At 47.1% G+C, this 26,420-nt stretch overlaps 5 protein-coding genes and 1 pseudogene across 13 annotated transcripts; 3 read left to right on the top strand and 3 right to left on the bottom strand.

Annotated features, from left to right (window-relative positions):
- The first annotated feature begins 1,507 nt into the window (after positions 1-1,507).
- LOC120712840 (SAC3 family protein C-like) lies at positions 1,508-5,514 on the top strand. Of its 3 annotated transcripts, XM_039998736.1 has the most exons (8): positions 1,515-1,850; positions 2,040-2,140; positions 2,976-3,197; positions 3,808-4,029; positions 4,158-4,243; positions 4,475-4,571; positions 4,979-5,071; positions 5,147-5,514. In XM_039998736.1, the coding sequence occupies exons 1-8, from the start codon at positions 1,589-1,591 to the stop codon at positions 5,300-5,302; spliced, it is 1,239 nt and encodes a 412-aa protein (XP_039854670.1). In that variant the 5' UTR covers positions 1,515-1,588; the 3' UTR covers positions 5,303-5,514. The 3 variants fall into 3 exon arrangements, 2 of the variants coding, with proteins under 2 accessions (XP_039854671.1, XP_039854670.1); XM_039998737.1 differs by lacking the exon at positions 5,147-5,514 and having other exon boundaries at positions 1,508-1,850; positions 4,926-5,071; XR_005691038.1 differs by having other exon boundaries at positions 1,703-1,850; positions 2,976-4,029; positions 4,926-5,071; positions 5,147-5,437.
- A 70-nt stretch (positions 5,515-5,584) lies between these two features.
- Positions 5,585-6,395, bottom strand: LOC120712841 (annotated as a pseudogene).
- Positions 6,396-6,446: 51 nt separating this feature from the next.
- LOC120712839 (serine/threonine-protein phosphatase 7-like) lies at positions 6,447-11,079 on the bottom strand. 2 transcript variants are annotated; one of them, XM_039998735.1, is made up of 5 exons: positions 10,428-11,079; positions 8,949-9,452; positions 7,588-7,734; positions 7,306-7,413; positions 6,447-7,004 (listed from the first exon to the last, which is right to left on the bottom strand). In XM_039998735.1, exons 1-5 carry the CDS (start codon positions 10,884-10,886, stop codon positions 6,915-6,917), a joined length of 1,308 nt encoding a protein of 435 aa, XP_039854669.1. In that variant the 5' UTR covers positions 10,887-11,079; the 3' UTR covers positions 6,447-6,914. The 2 variants fall into 2 exon arrangements, 1 of the variants encoding a protein (XP_039854669.1); XR_005691037.1 differs by having other exon boundaries at positions 6,895-7,004; positions 7,588-7,723; positions 10,428-11,006.
- A 196-nt stretch (positions 11,080-11,275) lies between these two features.
- Positions 11,276-16,862, top strand: LOC120712837 (putative disease resistance protein RGA3). Of its 4 annotated transcripts, none has more exons than XM_039998732.1 (4): positions 11,276-11,669; positions 12,066-12,302; positions 12,418-12,498; positions 13,194-16,862. In XM_039998732.1, exons 3-4 carry the CDS (start codon positions 12,491-12,493, stop codon positions 16,138-16,140), a joined length of 2,955 nt encoding a protein of 984 aa, XP_039854666.1. In that variant the 5' UTR covers positions 11,276-11,669; positions 12,066-12,302; positions 12,418-12,490; the 3' UTR covers positions 16,141-16,862. The 4 variants fall into 4 exon arrangements, with proteins under 4 accessions (XP_039854666.1, XP_039854668.1, XP_039854667.1 ...); XM_039998734.1 differs by having other exon boundaries at positions 11,276-12,302; positions 13,194-15,568; positions 15,637-15,830; XM_039998733.1 differs by lacking the exon at positions 12,066-12,302.
- A 33-nt stretch (positions 16,863-16,895) lies between these two features.
- Positions 16,896-19,562, top strand: LOC120712835 (disease resistance protein TAO1-like). 3 transcript variants are annotated; one of them, XR_005691036.1, is made up of 3 exons: positions 16,896-18,459; positions 18,867-18,956; positions 19,344-19,562. XR_005691036.1 is itself a non-coding variant. In XM_039998729.1 (2 exons), exon 1 carries the CDS (start codon positions 17,553-17,555, stop codon positions 18,456-18,458), a length of 906 nt encoding a protein of 301 aa, XP_039854663.1. In that variant the 5' UTR covers positions 16,896-17,552; the 3' UTR covers position 18,459; positions 19,344-19,562. The 3 variants fall into 3 exon arrangements, 1 of the variants encoding a protein (XP_039854663.1); XR_005691035.1 differs by having other exon boundaries at positions 18,867-19,045; XM_039998729.1 differs by lacking the exon at positions 18,867-18,956.
- A 528-nt stretch (positions 19,563-20,090) lies between these two features.
- Positions 20,091-21,849, bottom strand: LOC120712836. The gene is made up of 3 exons (XM_039998730.1): positions 21,612-21,849; positions 20,675-20,749; positions 20,091-20,555 (listed from the first exon to the last, which is right to left on the bottom strand). Exons 1-3 carry the CDS (start codon positions 21,780-21,782, stop codon positions 20,502-20,504), a joined length of 300 nt encoding a protein of 99 aa, XP_039854664.1. The 5' UTR covers positions 21,783-21,849; the 3' UTR covers positions 20,091-20,501.
- Positions 21,850-26,420: the final 4,571 nt, after the last annotated feature.

Here is a 26,420-nt window from a genome sequence, read left to right as displayed (position 1 = left end):
TAGAAGTACCTCGGAGGAGGCCGCAGCCGCCGGCAGCTCGCCTCCCCCTCCCCAGCGTCGGCTCCTAGAGGAGCCTAAATTGCTGCCGCCCTGCCGCTCGCCGCGCGGGCTGCGCGGCCGAGTCGGGATCCTGGCGCCGCCTGTACCAGGGAGGGGAGGCGAGGCAAACTAGGGGGCGACAGAGACGAGGACGAGGCGAGGGCGCCGGAGGATAGACCGGGCAGGCGTTGTCGGCATCGGCGGTGGTGGCGGCACAGCGACGAGGAGGGTGGGCGGCGTTGTAAAAGAATGGCCGGGTAGTAAATGTAAAAGGAAAATTCAATCTCTTCTTTAAACGATAAAAAAGGGGTCGGCGCCGCAGATCCTGGCGTCGAGCTCGGCGCCGAGATCCATGGCATCGAGCTCGATGCCAGGATCTACGGCGCCGAGATCCTTGCCACGTTGGACGACACCTCATCCGGGTTGTTGTGTGTGCGTGGCACCTCAGCGCCGCCCCCTGGATCCATTTTTACAAAAAGTTGCAAAAAGGGTCTATATGTGAATTTTTTTTAAAAAAGGGCTAAATTGCAAAAAATGCAGAGGCTAGGATGGGACTGGGTACTGGGTAGCAGCCTAGCAGGTCATTGCTTGTACGGGACGGCGAGCGCAACCAAGCTGGGAGCTGGCCCTCCTCCTGCCCCATTGCCCGCAGGCGCCGCTGCCCGGCAAGGACTGGACGCTGCCTCCACCGTCCGCAGCCCCGCTTCGCGATGCGGAGTGGCGTGCACGTGTCACGCAGTAGAGCACGGCCACGGGGAGGCACGCGCAAAGCACGCAGCATGCCGCCGCTGCGCCGCTCCTGGTGGGGTCCGCGAGCGGCGCCGCCGGGGTCGCGCCTGGCCCAGGTCCGCGTGCGCCGCCTCCCGGTCGCTTGTTCGCAGCCTCGGCGGGTGCCTTCTTCCTGCGCGGCGGCGGCGGCGTGGCGTCCATGCTGCCCCCTCCTCCGCCGCTGCCTCGCTTGCTCGCTTCTCCCGTCTCATTCCTGACTCCCCGTGGCTTTGCTTTGGCTTTCGGCACGGACGATTGAGCCGACAGCCCTCAAGAGAAGAAAAAAAAAGCGATCTTGATTCCTCCCGGTCTTGTCACCTGCGCCACATCTTGATTCGCAGGAACCGAGAGCACCTCCGACTTCCCGACAGCAAGTTCCAGTTCCAATGCAGGTGCTGGAGGTGGGAGACGAAGCTGTCAAGTGGGGCCCACCTGGCAGTGGGAGGAAGCTATAGGACCCGGCTGACAAAGAGGGAGAGAGATGAGCAGGCAAGGGTAGGGAGGTCATTTCATATGCCCTTGCCGACTGGGAGCCACAGTGGCATGCATGCGTGGCGTGCCAGCTAGGCAAAAATGGCAAAATGAAGAGTAAAACTTCTTTCAGGTGGCAAATATGTAGGAGTTTTAAGCGTAGTTTTCGGACGAGTGACAACTGTTATAATGGCAAATATGTAAAAAAAACCCTTGCTCCAGCCGCTTCCTCAACCATTTACAACTTCCCAAACTACCCCCATCCCCCAGGAGCTCCAGATCGAAGCCATCACATTGCAGGCAGGAAGCCATGGACCGGGGCTCGAGCTCCTCCCGTGGCAGAGGCTGGCAAGGACGGGGACGCCACGGTGGCGGCCGTGACGGCGGAGGCTGGGAAGGGCGTGGACGCGGACGCCATGGCGGCGGCGGCGGCGGCGGCGGCAGAGGCCGCCCCTCCCCACCAGCTCCTTCCTCCACCGCCTACCGTGCGGCGGTCAACCCCACTCCGGCACCTGCCAGTACGGTGGACGACGCAGCGCCGATTGTGGGCACCTGCCCCGACATGTGCCCAGGTAAACCCCCTCCTTGCTCACGTCAGTGCAACCTGCCTGTTCGGCGAAGGCACTAGCGCCTGCCGGGTTGATGTTTCCATGGCGCCCCAATGCGCACCACCTATTCGACGAAATTACGCGAGGAGTACGGTCCGGTTTGATCGATTGTGCGGTGATCGATCTTATGGATTCCGTGGTCTTTTGTTGCAGCGAGGGAACGAGCGCAGAGGGAGCGGCTGAGGGACCTGGCCGTGCTTGAGCGGGTGGGCGGTGACCCCGCACGGACGTCTCCTTCCCTCGCCGTCAAGAAGGTGAGATGCCCCTTTCGCGATTGGCCCTGTGTTTGTTCGTGCCGATGTGTGAGGTTTCTACTTCCTTGCTGGTCCTTTTGCCTGAATGTGCTTGACTACTTGTAGTCTTTTCCCAGTTCAATTGGCCTGACCAGCTTCATCCTTCCATGCGGTAGTTAGGTTATCGCCTGCACTTTGTGGATTTATGTCGCTGGATGCATATGTTCATGCAACTGTCCATGTACTTTTGTTTACAGGGAGATCCGCCATGGGTGCTGGAACTGGCGAACTCTTTATGTTAGTTGCGATTTGCGAACTATTGTTGCATATGCCACTGATGTTGGCACCTGCCTTCATGTGCGTTCCTTATGTCGAATCATCTCCAGGACAAAATGAAGCTGTATTGTTATGATCAACAAGGACGTATTGCAGACGTTAGCCCTACATTTTAGTTAGACAAGCATTTCCTTTTGCTTGGGATTCCCTCTTTTTCTAGAAAGTTATCGGATAAGAGACAATCCTGGGTTCCAGAATTGCTCGAATGGAAAGTTGGCCAGGAATAGGCTTAATAACTTGTAAAAGAATTCCGCTTAATTTGTCATCACATTGGCAGAGAAACAAAATCATAGAACCCCCTGTCCTATATCCTTGTGGTCTTAAACTCTTTACTAACTGCTGAAAATTATATATGATAAGTAGCAATGTGGACATTGCAATAGTTAGTTTTACCTCCGTTTATGCTTTTATGTTTGTCTGAATGATCGCATGAACATTGTAAATATCATAAAAGAATGAAATAACCTCTAAGTATTTCATGAATTCCATATTTCTTTTCTAACCCCTGGTTTCATGCTAGTTCTGCAGAACTATATCTTCCACAAATGTAATGGCTTCAGATATACGTCCTCTGCCGGTTTTGCGAGAAACAATGGATTATCTTTTGCATTTATTGGATTCTTCAGAGCATCCATTCGAGACAATCCATGATTTCATCTTTGATAGGACAAGGTCTATAAGACAAGACCTCAGTATGCAGAATGTAGTGAATCATCAAGCAATTCAAATATATGAGGATGTGGTATATTCCCATCTTGTGAACTCCCTTTATCGCATCAACCATGTTTTATAATTCCAGATTGTCTTTGTTGTTTTTGAAGATTCACTTTTATAACATTGAACTTTCAATAGAGTCTAGTCTGATGACCCTTAAAGACAAGTTTTGGGAGGTCAGATAACAGTTCCTCTTGATTAAAAAACCATATTTCATTCAGTTTAAGTTCAATTTTCTGTACTCACAAAACAATCTTAATTTTCCTTTTATTTCCTTGAAGAAACGTTGCAGTATTTTTTTCGTACCAATTTATCACTCTATGCACATGATATCTGGCAGGATAACTAGATATGCTCAAATGGTTGTTTAGTTATCTTTTGTTCCCAATTCGGGATGGAAATTATGTTTTTTTTTTCTCTGAACTATTGTTTAATGGGTGGTAATTTCTGTCAGGCCTTTTATACATCAGTTTTTACCCACCAGGTGGTCTTTTTTTTTAATTATTTGGCACTGTTAATTTTTGTTGTGTTGCTGGCATACCTTTTCTTTCCAGCTGGAGGAATACCATTGCGTCCAGTGTAACTTATATTAAAGTATTCCTCTTTAAAGCTTTATCTAATACCTGCCTACTTCCCAGGTAACATTTCATATTAGGTCCCATCAAAGACTTGCTAGGTCTTGTCAGGATTCAGATGCATCTTCATTGTGTTTCCTAAACATGGAGCAACTAACAAAATGCCTGCTTTCTCTGTTTGATATGTATCACGCAATCCATGAGAGTGATTTCCACAGCAAAAGAGAGGCCAAATATTATTCCTTCTATGTGCTTCTACATTTGGGCTGCAAGATACCCAAAATGGTAAATTCCTTCCCCATTCTTATTGCTTCCATGTTCAAATTTATTCTATTTACCTGTTCATGTTATTTATGGTTTACCTTACTCCATCTAGTAAATACTTCATAGCCTGACTTTCTGCTTATCTTCAGGTAGATTCACTCTCTTTGTGGTATAGCCAATTAGCTCCTCAAGTTAGACAGTCAAAGGAAATGATACTGGCGAGAAATTTATTAAGGTAACTTCTATATGTATTGCTTGCCAATGTGAACCTTCTTTTTTGTTCATGCTCCTATTTCCATTCTTAGCATTGAGCCCAAAGCCTATGGCATCATTTTGATTCTGTCTATGTATCCAGTTGTATGATCTAGTCACAAGTACATATTGTTGATTCCTAGCTGACTGCCTGACTAATTTCATGCTGAGCCATGTTTTTTGAATCTTAGATAATTGTATATATTTATTGTAGATGCTACCACCTAGGAAACTTCAAGCGCTTCTTTTGCATGATAGCAGCTGAAGCAACTGATCTTCAGTTACGCCTTGTAGAGCCATTTCTAAATGAGGTGAGTCCAGATGAGATGGCCAGGTTGCCATTTTCAGCTGGCATAAACTTCTCTTCCACATTGGTTTCTTAGCCCTTTCTTTAACAAGCCTATTTTTTTCTCAATGAAATGTCTTTTAAGCCTACATAATACTGAACATATGATTTATTTCGTGGCAAAAGGATTTCAAGTTGTTTTGATTGTCAATTATACATTTAATTGTGTTTTGATCCTTTCATCATATTAAAAATAAAATCATCTGGAGTTTCTGATGCTGGTGTCATTTTCTTTCCTTTCAATTGTTCTATATCAAAACTAGTACTGCATTTTAGGGAGGAAAATAAACAATCTGATATTGTTTGCCTTGCGCACAAGCTTGTACTGTTGTTTGGGTGTCAACTTCAATCTCTCCACTTTTGCTGCTGAAGGTCCGAGCTAGAGCCTTAATGTACTTTAACCATAGCGGCTACAAACTCCAACACCACCCTTTGGAACATTTGTCAGAAATCCTGATGATCGAGGTAATCTTTCTGTAAGCTAGAACCTATAAATTGCACTGCTGTTGGGATATCTGATGCTTATTGGCAATCGTTTAGGAGTCGGAACTGGAAACTCTTTGCAGAATATGTGGGCTTGAAATCAGGACAAGCGAAGGTATGAAAGCTTTTGTGCCTAAACAGACAAGCTTCAGCCTACCGACATCCATGCCCCGAAGTAACGGCATTTACATCTCAAGGGAGGTTGGAAGATGAAAAGAACATTGTAATTCAGGTTTAATGGATTGTAGAGTGTATCAAGAAAGAACTTGTCTAATGTTACATGTAAAACATTTCTCCACGACCCACACGATTTTTTTTAAAGGAACGACCCACAGGAATGCTTGCTACTGTAACAAGAAAAAGTGTCAATTATGTTGTGACAACCAAAAATGAAGCTGTCCAATCTTCGTACTACTTGGTATGAATTTTTCCCCCCTCGAAACATGTACATCTTCCGGTTTTGAATTGCAATCAATCTTATAAAAAACAAGTGGATGATATCAATCTTGAGTTGCCCTCACCAGGCACATGCAGTCACTACGATAAGAAATGCTTGTCGCATTCAGATTCAGAATACAGGGGGCAGCTGAAACCGCCATGAAACTGAAATAAATTCTTGCTCTCTCTAATTGAAGAGGCAACGCTAATGGTGCCTAATCATACCATTGCTATAACTAACGTGTCTGATAATTCAATGCAAAGCTAAAAGCTGAAACATGCCCTCTTTCTAGAGCCTCGATCGATCTGCAGGCAGTAAGCAAAGACCACGCCCATGATGGTTCAGAGTCAGTCGTCGACGTAGACGACGGCGCAGTCGTCGGCGGTCGGGGTTGTGCGCGCAGAAGGGCTCGAGCGGGTCGCCGGGGGCCTCGGCGATGCGGCGGCGGAGGTCGGCCCTGGCCTGGCTCACCTCCTCCACCTCGTTCCACGCCACGCGGCACCCGGCCTCCGCCTCGCGCCCCGCGCACGCCTCCATCGCCTCCGCCACCTTCCGCTCCACCAGCTCCGCCAGCTCAGCCAGCGCCGCCTCCCTCCTCACCGTCCCCTTGTACCGGCGCTTCGCCGCCGCCGCCGCCGCCACCAGCCGCCTCGGCCGCCTCGGCTGCTGGCGCGCGCCGACGCCGGCGGGGAGAGCCGAGGCGGCGGAGAAGCGGGAGGCGACGGACGATGACGCCATTGAAGAGACTAGATCGGGCTGTGCTGAATTGTGTTGCGTTGGGACTTGGGAGGGCTGACTAATCGAGGACACGCATAGCTAGAAAATTCGGCAAGTTCAGCCGTCGTAGTCTACAAAGAGCCCTTGGCTTCGCTTACTCATGCTTATCCTCTCCAAATTTACCTTTCTTACAAATGGAAATTCAAACGGAAATCATTTGTTTCATAATAATTTAAATTTCTTTCTGGGGTGGCAGAATCAGGATCAGCAACCCCAAGCACAAAATTGCAGGGAAGCATGTTGCAACATGCATCACTGCTAAAAGACCAGAAAGCAGACAAGCTTCTGCAGACAACATGAGATGGATGGATGCGGAGATCCTCCAACGAATGCATCGGCAGGAGGAAGACTCAGAGATTACGATCCTTGCAACCGTCTGATTTTCACGCACTCAATCGCTAAATGTCGTATTTCTGGGTCACTGCCTTTTAGATGCAGATCAACCCAATCTGAACCTACAAATCAGATTGGCACACATGACGGCTATGCCATTACCTGCAACGTCACTACGTTAGCATCATTTACAACAAAAAATTGATGGCATGCTTCTTTGGTGACACCGTGACAGTTGGCATCATAGATACAATGATACAAGGCGAGAAGGCATCATCATTGGCTTGATGTGCCACTGTCCATGGCGTCTAGATTCAACTCTTCATCTGAGTCAATCACCTCTTCAAAATCATAAAACGGATGCGCCTGCGCATAAAAAATAAGTATTCCCGAATGATTATTTACATACTAAAACCATAATCCATAGCCTCACGGTTACATCACATAATCAAGTACTCCATCCCTTCCAAATTATTAGTCATTTTGGCTTTTCTAGATATACATAATATATTTTGCTATGCATCTAGACATAATATATATCTAGGTGCGTAGCAAAATCTATAAACCTAGAAAAGCCAAAACGACTAATAATTTGGGACGGAGGGGGTATTATTCAGGCTTCAGGACATAGAATTTGTTAAGCCTAAGAGCACACTATGTTACATACCGGAGGTCGAGGCTTGACAGCTTCAAAGCTATGGAAAACAGGGCTAGCAAAATCTGGTGGATGAAGGACAATATATGCTCCGCAGTTGTTGTATCGCTCCTCTGAAGCCTATACCAGGTCCGGAAAGAAGTATTATTAGAAAACCATGTGGCAAAGATACATAAAACAAAATTAGAACTTCTACATTAGCCACAAAGTTTTCTTAATTCACCAAAGATAAATTGGCAATTGGACAGCAAATATTTGTGCATGAACATCAGATAAGTAGATAGAAGTATTAACCTGAAATTGCGGGTAGTCAGGAGCACTGAAGAGAGTGATAAGTTTCCCGCATTCTACATCATGGTCGATTGTATATCCTTTATCAATTCTTAATAGATCATGCCGCTTGTCTCTAGCATCTGGACCTTCATGTGACCTGATGATTAACTTTGTTGAAAGAAAAGATGAAGTAAGCATGTGGACTTAAAACTGATACAGTTCTAGCAAACTTTCAAATGTTATCAAGATACATGCTCAATTTGCCGCAAGATATTATTTTCGAACCAAATGCCAACTGAACAGGTTCAAATATGCCCATAAATACTTAGCAAGCCAAATCACATAAGTATGTCATATTTACGGTATCTACATGCTAGGTTACAGACTAGTGGGATGTTACTGCATGCTTGTAGCTCAAAGCACGCAATGAGTTCTACAAGACTCAACCAATCAGCCACGCTGCTAAATCAATTGCACATTCCCAAAATAAGCAAGAATTTCTTACAGACAGAAATTCAAGGAGAATCAAAAGAAAGAATCAAGCCAGACAGTATACAGTCCTAATAATCATCGTTTGTCATGCTCTTAACCAAAAATAAGGTAAGCATTCTTACAACTGACACTTAAGAGATAATTGTGAATGTTAAAATGCATTACAATTATCATTTTCAATTTACAGATAACAGTAGGCTAGCTACAGACCAATGACAGTACTCGCTACAATATCCAAAATATTCTTTTTTTATGGTAACTTATTTTCATTAAACAAAGTGGGTACATCGTGGTTTAAGAAATTACCAGGGCAAGCAAACAATAAGCTATGTCATTTGGATTGACTTGGGATAGATTGAACAGCACACAGCAGGAAGAACCAGCTAGTCACTCTCCCTATAGGAGCTCTGACAGCTTATTTTAGGATCTTCTTGCTTGTCTCAAAGTAATCGTACAGCTGTGCTTTTATAGCCAACTAATTGTCCTAACAAAGTAATAACAATCCTGATTTGCCTAACAACTCAGTAAAGAAATAGGCTAACAGATTAACCAACTAATCCTCATCTCCTCTAGATGACATGCTGCTGTCATACTGATGGGTCCAGACCAAGGCTCCCATCCATAACACTGAGATATATCAATTAGCAGGAAAAACATAAATGAACTCCAAGTAGCAGTAGAAAAGCATGTTACTACTCATAGATTTGTAATCCAAACAAACCAAAAACTTTGCAAGAATTTAAAAATGCACGCAGCAATACAAAATGCAAGCACTTAAGTAGCAAAACTGGCACCCTAACACTTCATTGTCATTAGTTAGTAATAAATAAATCTATTAACCAACAACTTTCAAATGTAACAGGAACAACAATAAATGAAACACAACGAACCTTCAAATTATTTGTACGCAGAAACTGCTGAGTGATATCTGGACCCCAAAGCAAGCCGATGCCTCTTTCTTGATTCGGTGAAAGACCCATCTGCAAGGAAGGGTCGGACCAAAGCACATCTCCGGGGATCAAATTTTGACCCTCCCAAGGAGGGTCAAGAACAGTTCTCCTTGCCTTCAATAACTCATCCAGGGATCCAAGCCTAATGGACATTGTATCAACAGTAAAATCTGCCTTGTTTTTGCGACCTTTCTTTGCCTTTTTTGATCTCTTTGATGGTAACACAATCGTCCCACGGAAGATCCCACCATGGGCGGTGTACACACATCCTGCTATTATTGTTGCTAGAGGAAGGTCCTCAAAACATCTTAAGAACTTCCGATAAACCTGAGGGCCTTGATCTTTATATTTAGTCATTACCTCCTTTTCGAAACCATAAACCGAAGTGCAATACTTGGATTCATGATTCCCTCTGAGAAGAAAAACGCAATTCGGAAGTAACACCTGAAAGAAATGAGACATATTAATGACCATCCACTTACGTTTCACACCATTTGATAGTTGAACAGAATTGAGTATAAATTACTTTTGAAATGCCACAGGAGTGTGCAACATAACTGTCAACTACTCAAAGATCCAAATATATTTGAGAATGCTGATACAGTGAGGAGATGTGAACAGGTACCAATAATAATTATTGTGAATTGTGCCTCAGAATTCTATGCTGATTCCTGATTCATTGCATACAAAGTAAAATGAGCAAGCTCATAATTGCCAAGCCCAATCCAAACATAAGCCGACATTATTACAGTCATGACTGACATTATAAGAACTCAGCCTGCTAGCACTGCCTATAGAAAAATCTAAATGCCTTTCTAAATATGCCCATCAACTTAGCAGAATCCACAAACAAACAAAAAGGAACCACCAGTGCTGTGATAGAACACCTAAAATGAGTTGAATAGAACATAGCTTAACGGTCGAATAAATACAACTTTTTTTTCTCGAACAAGCAGGAGAGCTGCGTATCTTTGTATTAAGAGGAAAAGAGTTTAGTCCAAATTACAATCCAGCAGCTCTCCTTGGACCAGGGGGAGGGCTGTAGAAACAATTACAAATAGTGTAGCATAGGCTACATTCACTTATGGCGAGCATGCTAGTGCGTGTGAACTGTCAATCTCCAAATATTTCACAACATTAATGTTGGATGCTGAGGAAATGTGAACAAGTACTATCAATGATAAATAGTGTGAATCATGCCTCATAATTCTAAGCTGATTTCAATTAAGTTACGTCAGGGTAATAAAAAGACTAAATGAGCAAACTCGGAATTGTAAGCTAAGCGTGTTTGCCGCACCTATCGAAAATCTAAAGTCGACCCCCAATTCCGTAGATCCAACAGAAGAAAACGAAATCGAAACCCCCCATATGCTGGGGGGATATCAAGCTTAGAAACGAGTCGAATCTGCGGAATTGAACCTTCCAAGCGAGGAGCAGGAGGAGGGTCTCGAGCCCCCAGGCGCCGCGGTCGACGTAGTCCCCGTTGAAGACGAAGACCCGCTCCTCCGAGGGGAACCCCGCGTCGCGGAGCAGGAAGATGACGTCGTGGAGCTGGCCGTGGACGTCCCCGACGACGACGACGGACTGCCCGGGCCGCGGGTCCACGCGCACGAGGTTGGGCTCGCGGTGCAGGATGGCGGCCGCGGCCAGGACCAGCCGCTGGACGAGCGCCGGCGGGAGCACCGCCGGGAGGCGGTCCGCGGGGAGGTGGCGCGAGCACCAGTCCAGCGTGGACGCCAGCCCCGCCACCCAGTCCCGCGTCAGCGCGCCGCCCTCGGGCCACTCGACCACCGGCGGCGCTTGCGGCGCCGCCATGGACGGGGACGGGGACGGATCCATCGCCACGGCGTCGGCGGCGCCGGCGCCCGGCTGCTCCATGGCGTGGGCCAGGGCGGACGCGATGGGTGGGTCTCCCGTGATTGCCTTTTTTTTTTGAAGAAAAAAACTGCCTTTGGATTGGTTGGTTTCTCTACTTCTTTTGCTGGCAGAATCGCAGCAGGAGTCGGGTGAGGCCTCGGGCGCTCGGCCCAGCTGGCTGGCTGCGGCGGCTGCTGCTGCTTTCCTTTTCCTTTTCCCTGCGCGTCCTCAACCCGTGACGCCGTTTCAGATGGCGTTGGCCGCCGCGGAGCCGCGGGTTTGCAGCGCCGTGGAGGTGGAGGTGGAGCTGACGCGGCAGCGAAAGCGAGCCGAGCGGACGGCAGGAAAAGAGGATGGAGGTTTCGTATTCGCGTGGCGGGGCCGAGGGCGCACGCGGCCTGTTCGACGAAATGTGCCGCCTGTGACGGCCCGTGGGTGCGTGCGGTCTTGAGCTTGGGTGCTCGTGGTCACCACCGGCATCTACCAGCTCGCCGCGTCTCGACCCGGGCGTTCTCCTGATCTGATCAGCCGTCTCGTCTCTGAGCGGTGCTCATCCTCAATGACTCGAGCCTTGTCGCGGACTCGCTGTTGGCCACCGCCTCCTGGCAACCAGCTTTGGCAAGGACCGTGCCGTGCCAGAAGCGGACATTCCTGGGCAAGGCTTTCCCCTTTCAGTTCATATAGTTGGAGTCACGCCGAAAGTCCGAAACTATCTCTGGTTTGCATAGAATCCATATAGGAGGAAAGGAAAGAAGATCAATGCTTGTGTGCAGATGACACAACAGCACATCTGCATGGCTCCAGGTATTCCCTTTATTTTCTTTTGTTAACCAACAACACAGCATATCCTATCTACGTAGTTTCCTATACCCATGTTACATTTGTTCACACTTCTTCTTCGGCTTGTACCTTCTGCTTTCACCACAAATTCCTTCACCAAATATGCTAGCAACTGCTCCAATATTACAAATTTTCTTAACCCACGTTTCATATCACCAGTCATTACTTAGACTGCAAGTGGAGCTTCCCAAATCCCAAGCACCATATCTTAACCAGGACCCACCAAATGGAGTGGAGTGCAGATACAAGTAGCTAAGCATTTGCAACACAGTCACTACTTCTTAAGGACTATACACTGACTGCATAGCGCGTAGTATTTGTTTAAGGTCACTGGTGTGATGCTAAGGTTTGTGCTTGCAGCTTGCCTGGAATGTTACTTTAGCCGCCCACGTATATTTTTATTTTCCCCGAGACTAACCGACCCTTACCCTCCCACCCAAGTCCTAACTACTACCACTACTGGTTGCTGCCCTTCCTCTGCAACTAAAGTAACCATAGTTGATAACACTGGCTATCCCAAATCTCCAATCCACACACACTGCTCGTGGTGTTTGGAGATGTCATGGGCGAAAGCAGCACGTTTCACCTAAGCTACAGGTATTCATACTTCTAACCAAATCCTCTTCATTTCCCCCCCAACTGCACTCTCTTCTGCATCTTTTCACTGGTAATTCCTTGGTCGAATAATATGGACTTCATGTTGTTTCACCAGTTCTCAGGTTCATCCCAAGTCATCATAGGCAAATCATAACAGCTACAAGGGTGCTGTGATCCTCCTCCACTTGATGCCGTGGTATGTTCATCCTACCGTCATTAAGTTATATTCACCTGCTTTTACCTTTCCTTATCTGTTTTATGCACCTTTTTATTTTGTTTCAAGAACACGCTGGTTTCTCTTCTGATCAAGCATAGTACATGCCAATCCCATCGATCTCTCTTTTTGGTCCCTTCTTATGCTGCTAGAGATGTCCAAGTAGGGTGGCAACGGATCATGACCCTAGTGATCTCTTCACAATCCAATTTATCCCTTGTATATTTTTAGCTCAAAATTGTATAAGATTAGAGCCCGGCCCTTAAATTATCTAGGCTAAACTTTGAGCCCTTTACCACCCCTGTCCAAGAAGGCTGCCTTATAGGGTCTGTCTGCATATTAAGCACTCTAGAGATTCATCAGCGGCTAAAGGGCTACAGGTACTGCACTTGCCGTCGGAGGTTAAATCTCAATACCATCAGCCACTGTTTAATTTTGTGAACTTCCGTCCACTCTCCTGATTATTGTTCGCGCTTTACTAGTCACACTGGTAGCAGCGTAACAAGATAATCAGACATGAAAGCCCTAAGACTTGATTAATATAGTTGCGACTTGTAAAACCACCCTATTCTGGAAGACTTCACCTTGCAAACCCTTTTGTTTTCAATATTATATAACTGCCACTAATTTCAGAAGTTGATTTGTATCTGCCACTAATTCAAAAATTCGATTTGTAGGGAGAAAAACATGGTTGCTATGGAAGCTGCTGTGGTAACAGGAATATTGAAGGTTGTGGGCAACAAGTTAGCTCCACTGGTTATCAAAGAGTACAGGTGTGTAGTGAGTGTCAAAAAGGATCTCCAGGAGCTTCAAGATCTTGCTACGCAGATCAACTCTTGGCTGGAAGCACAAGGAGGCAGAGCAGAAGGAAATTGGCTCAAAAAGTTGAAAGATGTAGCCTATGATGTTGACGATGTTGTGGATGAGTTCCAGCTAGAGGCTGAAAAAAAGGATGTCAATTCTGATGGTGGAACAGTATCCACATACCGCACAAAGCCAAAATCATTTTTGCTTCAGTGCACGGCGGCCTGGAAAATCAAGGACATCAAGAAGCGGTTTGCTGAAATTGTGAAGCAAAGAGCTGACATCAATGCAATAAAAAATAACATACCAGACGCTCATCCTGCACGACATATAACTGTGGAGTTGCTACCATTACCCAATGTGGATGCGTCATCAGTAATCGGAAGAGATAGAGAGAAGCACCAAATAATATTCAAACTGGTAGAGAGCAAACACCAACAGAAAATCAAGATAGTTTCCATCATTGGACTTGGCGGCTCTGGGAAAACTACCTTGGCTAAACTTGTTTTCAATGATGGGAATATAATTGCAAAGGATTTTGAAGTTAGACTGTGGGTTCATGTGTCGCAAGAATTTGCCATTCAAAAGCTTGTCGAGAAGTTGTTTGAAGCATTTGCTGAAAATAAATCTGACCACCATCCCTTGCCTCATATGAGCAAAAAAATATCAGAAAAATTGTCTGAAAAGAGGTTTCTACTTGTTTTAGATGACGTCTGGACAGAGGACCCAATTCAATGGGAAGAATTCATGGCATTTCTAAATGGGATTGCACCTGGTCCTGGAAGTACGATTTTGCTCACTACTCGAAGTAGAGAAGTTGCGGTAACAGTGGGATCCAGTGACCACTTTGACTTGCCATTGTTGTCTCCGAACGACAGCTGGCAACTGTTCCAACAAAGCATAATAATGCCTGCTACACGTTGGACTCTTCAATTTGAAGAGGTTGGGAATCAGATTGTGAAAAAATGTGGTGGGTTACCACTGGCAATTAAAGTTCTTGCATGTGCCCTCACTGGCAAGGAACGAATAGAAGAATGGAAGGCCATGAGAGACAATAGTTTATTAGATGCAGTGGGTGAAGAAAATAGACTATTTGCATGCTTGAAGTTGAGCTATTTCCATTTGCCATCCCATCTAAAGCCATGCTTCACAATATGCTCACTTTTTCCCAAAGGCTACATGATTGATAAAGAACAGTTGATTGACCAATGGATTGCCCATGATATGGTTGGAGTGGAGGTTGGTGTTGATTACTTCGAGTATACTGCCCACAAGTACTTTAATTCTCTCGTTCAGAGGTCCTTTCTACAGGATGTAGATGAAAATTCTTATGGAAGAGTGAAATGCAGGATGCGTGATTTGGTTCATGATCTTGCTCAGTCCATCTTGGGTGAAAAAATATCACTTGTCGTGCCAAAGGAGGCATCCAGTTCCACCAGGAGCTACAGATATTTTTCTTTAGCTAAACAGAAAATCCATTTACTACCCAAAAATCTCTTCCAGAAAGCACGTGCTCTATATGCTGATAAGTGTGAAGTTGATTGTAAAATATTCAGCAAGGCACTAAAGAATGCAAGACACTTGCGCAGTGTCACCATGGATTGCGTCGATAAAGAACTAGTACAAGCCGTCATATTGCAGGTAAAAAATCTGAAATATCTTGAGATTTCAAGACAGTATGGTGAAGCACTTCCAGAAGCTATTTCAGATATCTGGAGCTTGCAAACTCTGCATCTAACATCTAGTGATCTTCTCGAATTGCCTAAATCCATAGGTAAGCTGCAGAAGCTAAGAACACTGAACCTGTCACATTGTGAAAAGCTAAAGTGCTTACCAGATTCTATTGTTAATTGCCAAATGATTTCAAGCATTGATCTTTGCAACTGCAAGCAGCTTACGGTACTGCCAAGCTCTATTGGCAGAAACAAAATGCTAAGAGTTTTGAGACTAGGCAACACCAAAATGGAGAGGTTACCATCAAGTGTCACAGCATTGAGAAATTTGGAGTGTTTGGACCTTCACGATTGTCGGTATCTGGTAGAGTTTCCTAAAGACATGGGCAACTTGGACAAGCTTCATGTTTTGAACCTCACAAAATGTAAAAAATTGGGAGGCATACCGGTTGGAATCAGACAGCTTAGTGGGCTACAAAAATTGGGCTTGTTTGCTTTGGGGAAGGATGAAAAGTTTGCAGGAATCTCAGAACTTGGAAACTTACCTAGGATTGGTGGGAAACTAAGTATAAGAGGTATTTATCATGGGCTGTACCCAGTGGATGCATACAATGCACACTTGAAACTAATGACAAACTTACAGGGATTGGACCTACGGTGGAGAATGGAGGACGAGGTCGAGGTGAACACTGAATTGGAGCAGGCTGTCCTTGATTGTTTGGAACCACCGCAAGGGATTAAAGAGCTAATGATCAGTGGGTATTCAGGTAGGCAATATGCATGGTGGATGCAAAATCGAGTTGATGGCGGAGTAAGTGGGCTTCCTTTCTTCCCATTTTTGAGGGTGATGGCGCTATTTAAGTTGCCGAACTTGAAGCATCTAAATGGGCTTGCGGAGCTGCCTTGTTTGGAGGAGCTTAGACTGAGTCCAACAGCGCGAGGCAAACGCAATTTTGCCTCACGCTCGCCACTATGCCTCGACGAGCGGAGCTCAAACAGCAGAGGCAGCGGGCGAGGCAAACTTCCTTCCGAGGAGAGAGGAGATGTAAAAATACATCCCCTCTCTCCTCGAATGCATTTCGCGAGCGACGGCGGCGACACAGAGGGTGCGCGGGGGCGGCGGCGCAGGGCGAGCGCGGCACGGTGAAGGAACGCCGGTGGGAGACAAGCGTGGCGGAGGAGCGCCGGCGCCGGAGCTCGAGCCCAATCCATGGCCGCCGGCGCGGGCCTGGTCTGCCGCGGGAGAAGGGGACGGAGAGGAGGGCCGGGGAGCAGAGGCCGGCCGCGAGGAGGTCCCGCCGGCTGGGGAGCAGAGGCGGGCCGGAGCTCGCCCTGGTGGCGTGTGTCCTCTGCGTGGCGCGGCGGAGCAAATCTCGGTCTCCCTAGACTCCCCCGACGGTGGCCTCGATGCGGCCCGAGTGGCGAGACGCGGCTCCAACGGCGGCCTTGAGCTCCCTCCGCGGCCGTGGCGACCTCGACGGCGCCCCCTCCTCCGACGGCCTCGAGCGGAGTGGAGCGGATGCGCGCGGCCGGTGCGGCAGCCGGCGCGGCGGGCCTCGGCGGAGCCGGATGCGCGCGGCGGCGTCGGGACCCAGCGGCCTCGACGATGACCTGACCGGCCGCGAGGAGGTCCCCTGCTTCACCTCCGGCGAGCGCGGCCCCCTCTGAGCTCGAGGGCGGCCCTCCTCTCCTGATGCTACGGCGAGCGGCGGGCGTGCCGGCCGGAGCGTTGCGCAGCGAGACAAGCAGCATCCGACCTTCCCCCTCCCCTGTGCACGCGGCCGCCCTCCTTCCCCCTCCCCTGCCTGCTGGCGACGCGGAGCGGCCGAGGCGGCGGTGGCCGGTGACTGCGCGGCGCGGCGCGGCGGAGGTGGCCCGGATCCGCCAAGCTCGACGAGCTCGTCCACGCGGAGCGGCGCGCGCGGCGTGCGGCGGGACGGAGGGGCGCTGGCGAGCTTCGATGGCGGCGGCGAGCAGGCGAGGGCGGCGTCCCCTTCTCGGCCTCCCCTGCTCCCCTGCTCGGGAGCGGCGCGCCGCGGCCCCGCTCGGTCGCGCGCTGTGCCGCGGGTTCCGCCCGGCCGCGCGCCCCGCGGCAGCTCCTCCTCCCGAGGCCGCAGCAGCCCAGCGAGCTCCAGGGGTGGCGGCAGACCGGCGAGCTCCACGGAGTGGCGGCGGGCCGGCGAGCTCCACAGAGTGGCGGCGGACCGGCGAGCTCCACGGAGTGGCGGACCGGCGAGCTGGACCGCGCCCGCTGCCGCAACGCGGAGCTGGAGGAGCGGCTGCGGTGGCGCCCATGGCTGCCCGCGACGCTCGGCTTCCTCTGTGGGAGGCACGCTGGTCGAGCGCGGGCGGATGGCCGGCAAGGCGGGCGGATGCGTTTGCCTCTCCAACTGTTGGAGGCACCAAGAAAATACTCTATTTCAACCACTGTAGACGCAAGGCAAATTGCATTTGCCTCTTCAATTTGCCTCCCTCCTGTTGAAGTCAGTCTTATGCTGCGAGCAATGCCTTATCTAGACCATAAGCGGAGGCCCATTTCCTTTGCTGGTAAAGTTATCGATGTGTGAACTGCCTAGGTTGGAAGAGGTGTGGATGGTAGCAGAGAGGACCATGCCTGATGAAGAAGAGGGAGGAGGCTGCAGCAATAGCACACCTCATACAGGACAGGTCCGAGTTGGTAGTTGCTTATCAAAGTTGGAAATACTAAAATGTCCTAGTTTGAAGGTGAAGCCATACCTGCCTTCATCCCTGCACAAGTTGATGCTGTGCGGCTGCACCGAACAGCTGCTGCAGTCCTCCAATTTTAGCCAGCTGAAGAAGCTCGTGGTATGGGGGAACGGAGGATTAGGATCTGGGCGTGGGTGGGAGCTGCTGCATCCAATGACGGCACTCGAGTCATTGGAGATTCAGCATTCCAGTGGTCTAATTGAGCTGCCAGAGAGTTTGGGGAACCTCAAGTCCCTCCGGTCTCTGGAGGTGTTTGCATGCTCTGCTATTCGCATGCTGCCCATGTCGCTAGGGGAGCTTCCGTCTCTGCAAGAGCTGACCATTACGATCTGCCATTGCTTCGAAAGCTTTCCACAATCAATAGGGCGTCTCACATCCCTTCAGTTGCCCAAGATAGTAATGTGTGGTGCACTTCAGCAATTACCCGAATGCCTGGGAGGCCTTCGCTCTCTACGCAAACTCTGCCTTTCTAGGTTGCCGCTGCTGACTTGCATTCCCCAATCCATTTGCCACCTCACCTCCCTTAAAGTGTTCTTGATCGGGTGCTGTCCAGGCATCAAATCCTTGCCAGAAGGGGTAAAAGGGCTCACTGCTCTGCAGGAACTGGATATCCATGGCTGCCCCAATCTCGCGAGGCACTGCGAGAGGAGAAAGGGTGAGGGCTGGCACCTCATCTCCCACATCCCTCATCTGCAGATAGGACAGGAGAAGCTTGATGCCACATCATCATTTTATTAAGGTAAATTTAACTGCAACTGAAACTCTTGTCAATATGTGCATGGATCATTTTATTCCTCTTTACATTGTTGTCTTCAGATTACTATATGGGTTCTTCATGTATATGTATGACCCATTGATATCTATTACCTTGTCTTGACATTAATACAAAAAACTGCAGAATAATGTATTGGAGCTATGTCTTTATTTGACTTCCTTATGCATGTCTTGCTCGGATGGAAACGTTATATTTTGGATGCAACTCCATGATATAATTTTCTTCCTTATGAATCTCAAAGCTAAGAAAAGTTTCTTCCTGAAGAAAGAAATGCTTACTTATCACTCACGTTGGTCTTTTTGCATCTACCTCAGTCTCTTCTTGTCCAAAGTATTTTGTGCTGAAGTCTAAACTAACATTATTCTGTACAGTTCCAAGCTACATATGGGAACCCATTGCTAGCAGCTAGAGATTCAAAAAGTTCACCAAAGGTTGCCGAAGCTGGTATTCTTGCAATGGAGGTGCTCATAAGCAGATATTTGTAATTTGCAATATATGGTCATCTGTTGTGACCTCTAAAAATAAATTTGACCCAATGTAGGATCTTCAGGTTAGTTTTGCATATGATGAGAGGATATCTACTTGTATTAGGTTTTGTTGTCTTGATATCTCAAAATCGTTAATCTGTTTCACAACCCAAGTCAATTTTCTTGGGAATTCTTCACGAGTCATGAGAAAAGTAAAGGTGTATCTGTTGGTGTATTTTCATTCTGTATCCTAGTTTGATGCTATTAAAAGAGGCCAGAGTAGTTGTAATTGTAACATATTAGTGAATGGACCCTTGGTCTGTGTCCATGCTTTCTTTAAGCAATGTTTTGAAATGGAATAATATGATTCTGCTCTTGTAGGCATGAATAGAGCACACCGTTTGGGTCAAAGGAAAATGGCGAATATTCACTGTCTCATCATGTGTGGCACCCTTGAGGAGACGGTGATGAGTCTCCAGAGGTTCGAGGTATCAGTGCGTGATCCATTGGCATCCACCCCGAGAAAAGTAAACCTTGGGCAGTTTATTTATTTTTGCCATTTAGCGAAACACGTGCAAATGGTTTGTTTCTGATCCTTTCTTTCTCATTGGGACGTGTGATCCAGGCGGTTTGCAGATTTTGTCGCCAACTCAGGAAATTCTTTATGCTGTTTGATTTGATATACTGAAGGAAAAGAGAAGATCACAATAACATGACAGGGAGGCTGTAAAGTTTCGACGAGTCGTATACACTCACTGCTTACATAATCGAAGACTGAATCACCTTTGTTATTCGTGTGCTGTTTTTAACCTTCCTTGGCGCTGTCTCGTGATGAAGTCCAGACTGATATGCGTTTTATCATCAGCTGTAAACTTTCGGAGAATAAATTTGGTCTTTTGAGCAGGGCAGACAAAATCAAATGTGGGGTTCTTTTTGCACAAAATCAAACGTTAAAAAGGGGTTAAACAGCTTTGTTTCAGAGGAATGCTAAGTGAAACAGCACAACTAATGACCAGTAACATAAAAGCAGCCACAACTAATAAAACAAAATCACCACCCGTGCTTCAGAGTGATCCAGTATGAACCGGCAACAAGCGAATGAATCCATAACATAAGCCGATATCAGAGTTCGTCTCCACCATCAGCGAACAACAGTATTATTATTCAGCACTAACAGTATGCAACAGAATAAATGTGTAGTCCCTGGCATGGTGTGCATTGATACAGTGATACATAAACATGTCAACATTCAGATCTAGCTAGCAAAAAAGTATAGAAAAGTTTCTCTTTCTTTTTTTTCCTATTCTGACAGCATTTACACACCTCTCATGATCGGAGCAAACACGACAGGCGATGGTGACAAATTACTTCCTGGAGCTCAAGCACTCGAACTGCGAAAAACTCCATTTACATGGCTAGCATAAAGCAACAGTTTCATGGAATGTTTATCATTTAGCCAGCAGATATGCATAAAACCATTCTTTGCATTGTTGAGCATAAATGGGTGGCACGTTTTGGTACAAGATGTGCCCAGAGTAGCTAATCTTCAGATTTTGAAGGCTCCTTTTTCTTCCCATAAATAAGGCCAGTATCCTAGTCATCGCATGCAGAATTAGCACAGGGAAAATGAGAAATAAGTCAATAATAACTATACAGCCTATCTGCCAATAAACTTGTTTTTCCATTGTCTAACATATAATGGATGTAGTTACCTGTGGATCAGGAATTGGTTTCTGCTTCTCAACATAACGATAAGGATCCGAGGCAGCAGCCAAAGCAGCTCGCTCCTGGAGAAAATGGCATATAATTTCTTCAGTGAATGGACAAGCAAGGTGATTGCAGTGCAGCTCTGAAGTAATTTTGCCATATCCACAATTAAAATATTTTCCGAGGAACCAATGACACACATTCAGTTCAATAAAGTACACAAAAACGATAAGCATGTGACTACATGATAAAGGGAAAAAAAACACTGTCTGATCGACTATCAGGTGCAACGAGAGATACTGCAAGAATAAGTGCCCGTTTGGTTTATCAACTTTATCATAGCGAAGCTTTATGACAATTGGACTGCAAGAATAAGTTCCCACACAGGTTTGGAGTGTGGAGGACTCAGATTATCATTGTAGTTTGTAGTTTTACCATCTTTTATAAGCTCCGTGGATAGAAGAGCTGCACAGAAGTGCTTGGTATGAGAGAAACACCATCATTTGCCACAATAACTAAATCAAGGACTAGTGCCTCCACAGCTCCCTACAGCCGCAGCAGCAACTCGAGAACGAAACAGACAAGCAGCATCAACAGACGATGCCTAAGTAATCCGTGCTTCCACGAATCCTCATGGCTTGATTTGGCAGAGAAATAGGAACAGCTCGCAGTAAAACCAACCCCCAGCGGCAACATTTTTCAGCGATCCAATGCATATTTACCGGTGAGCCAAAACCTCTCGGCGCCTAGAGCTAGCGAAACAGTTAACAAACTGCTGGATTCAACAGTTGGCTAGGTCTAAAACGAGCAGGCGCGGCTAGATCGATCAACAGATGATAGCGGGCGCTCGTGATCTGAGGGCAACAAATTCCACACTGACCCAACTAATCCGAAGCGGCGGAGAGGGAGGGAAGGGGCGCGCAGCGAAGAGTAGGTGCTCACCTCCTGCTCCTTCTGGAGCTCGCGCGCGGGCTTGACCCAGAGGTAGTAGGCGAGGGTCCCGGCGACGGTCCAGGAGGCGAGGTTGCTCCACCCGCGGAGCCCCCCCAGCGCGTTCCCCACGAACGACCGCGCGTTCCCCACCACCCGGCCGAACCCGCTCGCCGGCGCCATCTCTCCCCCCTCCCCCTCTCCGCTCCACTCCGCAAGCAACGGGACCGACCTTGCCGCCGACGCCGCCCCGAGGAAGAAGCAAGTCATGAGCCCACGTGAACGCGTCACATGGGCCCGTATGTGGGCCCAATGTTTAGTTACCTTGGTGAGGCGAGTTACAGAGGCCCATTAGTGGGGGTAGAACAAAAGAAGAGGCCCATTAGTGGTCGTCAGGAATTATGTCTATATTTTGAACAAGGAAAACTTTATTATACTTTATGCGTACGTGTCCATCCAGACGAAACGGGTTCCCCGGCAGGGTCCCGGGCGGCGGTGATGGTGATCTGACGACCCATCCTGCCGGAAGAGGGGGACTACGGCACGCGGACATGGGCAACGCTAACAACCAGGGTCCAAGGGCTCCGGTTCCGGCTCGTCGCACCACACGCTGCCAGCCTGCAGCCTGCCCCGTGCCCGCGCGCGCGCCACGCACCGCGCGCTCGGGCCGGCGCGTGCCCGGCTGCCCGCGCCGCAGCGTCCCCCGGACCCGGAGCAGGAGCCAGAAAGATCGCCGGAGATCCCTGCCCCCAGCGCTCGCCTGTGAACTGTGATCGATGATCCGGGCTGCCTAGCTGTGCTCCCTTGGCCGGGAGCTCGGCGCCTGGGCGACAAGTGGACGGCATGCCCGTGCGCCGCAGAGGCCGCGGCGGAGATCCGGGGATCCCAGGCCGGCCGGCAGGCCATGTGCCGTTGCCGGACGGATCCGATCTGCCCACCGTGCCGTCACATGCGGCGCCGGCAGGCCCCGCCCCTCCTCCGCTCGCCGGACCGCGGGGCAACTTGCGCGCCCCTGACCAGCGGCGACCGCCCCCACGCACGCGCAGAGAGAATCTCGGTTACTTTAAGCCGCGAGACGGCGCTTGGCAGAGCAAGGTGATCTCCATGTCCGTCCAAGTCCAGCCAACCTCGCCGGGGACGGGCACGTGTGGAGGCCGCTGGCCTGGAGAGCATCCGGTGGCAAAACAAAACCGCCGATCCGGAATCGGGCGGAAACAGAAAGCTTGGGTGCTGATGCAACTGGAGAAACTGCCATGGAGGGGTTGGCCAGTGGCCACGCTTTTAATTTTTTTTTTTTACAGCCACATCACCGGATTCTCGACAGCACTAGAATTAACGCGCGGCGTTGCCGCGCTTCGGCTTCGATTGGCCAGCATGAATACCATGAGCCCGGATACATATCGTTCGATAGTAACAAAATTAAATTTGGATTGCTAGAAAATATTGAGAAAGAAATATTCCATAATCTCGTATAGTTTGTGTCTCTGTCCATTCTCTCACATGTCGTGGTCCAAGCAGATAACATGGTATAGCTCCTACTAGGCATTTTCTGTCTGTTGAGCACAACAGAATAACTCTGAAAATCCTATGGTAAAAAGACAAAAAAGGGTAGATGGCAATATTGGATGAACAACAATGCTAGATTATGATATTTACCTAATGTAGCACATGAAGAATGAGATCATGCAGGTTTGCAAGGATGCTTTGCTTGCCATTGACCATCGGCCAGCCTTGCAGCTTGTTACTTGAACGTGTGTAATATGATCATCAGTTTCTTCCAGAAGTTTTGCTGATGGAAGCTGTAGATTGGCCTGGTCAGGCTGGAATATTGAGTTATCAATAGATTTCTCAAGTAAACAGCACAAGATATACAATCAAGTAGCAAGATTTTGGGATTTTTGACTATCGCCCTTGTGATTGCAAGACGCACTGCTAGTGCTAGTTTCAGTAAACCTTTCCCTTTTGGAGGAAATAAAGCAAAGCAGGTAAGTAATGTAAGTAGCTCTAAGTCATTCAGATGTATGTGTACTTGCTGATGGAAGCTGTAGATTGGCCTGGTCAGGCTGGAATATTGAGTTATCAATAGATTTCTCAAGTAAACAGCACAAGATATACAATCAAGTAGCAAGATTTTGGGATTTTTGACTATCGCCCTTGTGATTGCAAGACGCACTGCTAGTGCTAGTTTCAGTAAACCTTTCCCTTTTGGAGGAAATAAAGCAAAGCAGGTAAGTAATGTAAGTAGCTCTAAGTCATTCAGATGTATGTGTACTTGAAATAAGTATTAAAGAGGAAATGAGTTCTTAACTTTATTTTCCTTTTTCTCTCCTTGTGTCTGGTTGATTTGTTGATTTCTGACATTTGGGATCAGCAAAAAAAAAATAGTGTAGCAGTTCATGTTCTCCAAATATAGGCCCCGAGCATTGAAGAGTAGCAACAGCTATGGAAGTGATTTGTAACAGTGGTGAATATGTAGTTTTTTTTTACAAAGTTTTATTAGATGTTCATTTAATGTGTATGTATAGTGAAATAAGGATTTTTTTAATTTTAACCCTTTTTATTCTAATATTTTAATAATAAGCTTTATGGATCTAAATTTCTAAGAACTAGACCTTTTGGTCACGCCAAAACTCGTGGCGCGACTCACTGAAGAGTCGCGGCAAATGCTTTGGCGCGACCAACCTGCCACGCTGACAGCACAGCTGACCTGGTAAGGCTAAGTCGCGCCACATGCTTTGGCATGACTCTTCAGCGAGTCGTGCCATGCGGCATGGCGCGACTCTTCAGAGAGTCGCGCCGTGCGGCGTGGCGCAACTCAACTTAATAAACGATCACCTTCCCCTTTCTTTCCCTCCCACTCTCCATGGCACCGCCTCAAGATGCAAGTGGGCCCATCTACAGACGCTGTAGGGCTATCCGCCTCACTCGTATGCACTAATTAATGGCTCTGCAGGAGCCCGCCAACTTAGATTAGGTGTTCTGCAAATCTCCTCAACTTGCAATCTCACCTTCTTGAGCTGAAGAATTAAAAGACTCCCATTTCAGATGAGATGACCATTGTACAAACTTCTTATAGTTTTACCTACTTAATCAATCTGAACACTAGCTACGTCTCCAAAAGTCTTGTTTAAGCGAAACTCAACAAATCCAAACTTGAATCGAGGATCAAGTATAACTAATATGCAATTTGAGTATGAGATTTTCCAATATTTCTCAAATTTCGTCTTCATTTCTATCGCCATAAATGCAATAATTTGGTTTTGACATGATGTTTACTTGTCCAATACTTTTTTCACACTCCACATTTCATGAAAATAAAGATTAGAGGTGGAGTATTTTGAACCAAAAACAATATTGGTCACTTTTTCGAATACCTTTAACAAATTGTAAACTATTTTAGTGCTTTGTCATTCTTCAAATTATGGAAAGTATATGTAGTTGTGGTCATGTCTTTCTAACTCATAAAAAGCTTATCTAAATGCAAAGCTAACTCCAATATATCACATGTTGTGTTCCAATGTGTCGGCACATTTAGTGTAGGACGACTCCCACAATCTATGTTCATCACTACTATTATCTCCTCAAATTTCTCCTTTGTAGCTGTGGAACACTTAATGTACTTCACGCTCTCTCTTATATCATTGATTACTCCATCAATCACTTCCAAATAAATTTTACAATAAGATTAAGGACATGAGATGCACAACGGACATGAAATAGATCTCCATTGCAATGCAACATAGATTTCGCTAAGAGATTACTTTCGCAACATAATAGAGCCAATAGTTTCAATTGATATCCAGTTTCAATTGAAATTAGTGTTTAACTTCGGCTATTAAACAAGAGTTGCCAGAAAAAATGCTAGCGCGGTCGTCATAATAACCTCAACCAAATCAAATCCTAGAAAATCCAAGAAATGAAGGAAAACTAACTAGTTAGAATGGAGGAGTTACCTACAAGGATTGATTTTCCTTTGTTTCCCCTTCGAATCGGGTGGAGGATAGAGTGGATTTAGAGGGGGAGAGACGGTGCCATGGAGATCAAATTGGGTGGGAGGGGCGGAGGGAAGAAATGGAGGAGAAAAAAGAGGCGATCGTTTATTAAGTTGAGTCGTGCCACGCCGCACGGCGCGACTCCCTAAAGGGTCGCGCCACGCCGCACGGCACGGTTCGCTGAAGAGTCACGCCAAAGCATGTGGCGCGACTCAGCCTTGCCAGGTAGCTGCTAGCGTTGCAGGTTGGTCGCGCCAAATGCTTTGGCGCGACTCTTCAGTGAGTCGCGCCACGAGTTTTGGCGTGACCAAAAGGGCTAGTTCTAGGAAATTTAGATCCATACAGATTATTATTAAAATTTTAGATTAAAAAGGGTTAAAATTAAAAAAATCGTGAAACAACATATGAGAGATTAAATAATAATGTTGATAGATGCATCAACAGAGATGGATTTCACAACATAAATAAATGGTTTAGGACTGCAGTTACCTAGTCATTTAAAATTTCATCATTTCAGAAAGGCATATGAAAAGTAAATTGTCCTGTCACTTTCTGGAACTGTTGGTACACCATTTTCAAATAAGAACTCAATTGAGTCAGGATTATTGGATGAAAGAAAATGTAATCCCCAAGTCAACTAATTCAGAATTACTGAATAAAAGAAAGTGTAGTTCACAACTTGTATTTTTAAATTTTAGAGTACAAGCAGATAGATGAACATGTAAACACTTCATTTTGTTTCATTTGCAGTATACAAAACATATATACATACATTGGAAGATTAAGTATGCCCAACTCATTTCTCAGTTGTACACCTCAGAAAAGGCTT

This window comes from Panicum virgatum, chromosome 6K, assembly GCF_016808335.1.
Source record: "Panicum virgatum strain AP13 chromosome 6K, P.virgatum_v5, whole genome shotgun sequence".
In the NCBI taxonomy this organism is placed as follows: domain Eukaryota; kingdom Viridiplantae; phylum Streptophyta; class Magnoliopsida; order Poales; family Poaceae; genus Panicum; species Panicum virgatum.
This window is presented reverse-complemented; position numbering and strand designations above follow the sequence as displayed.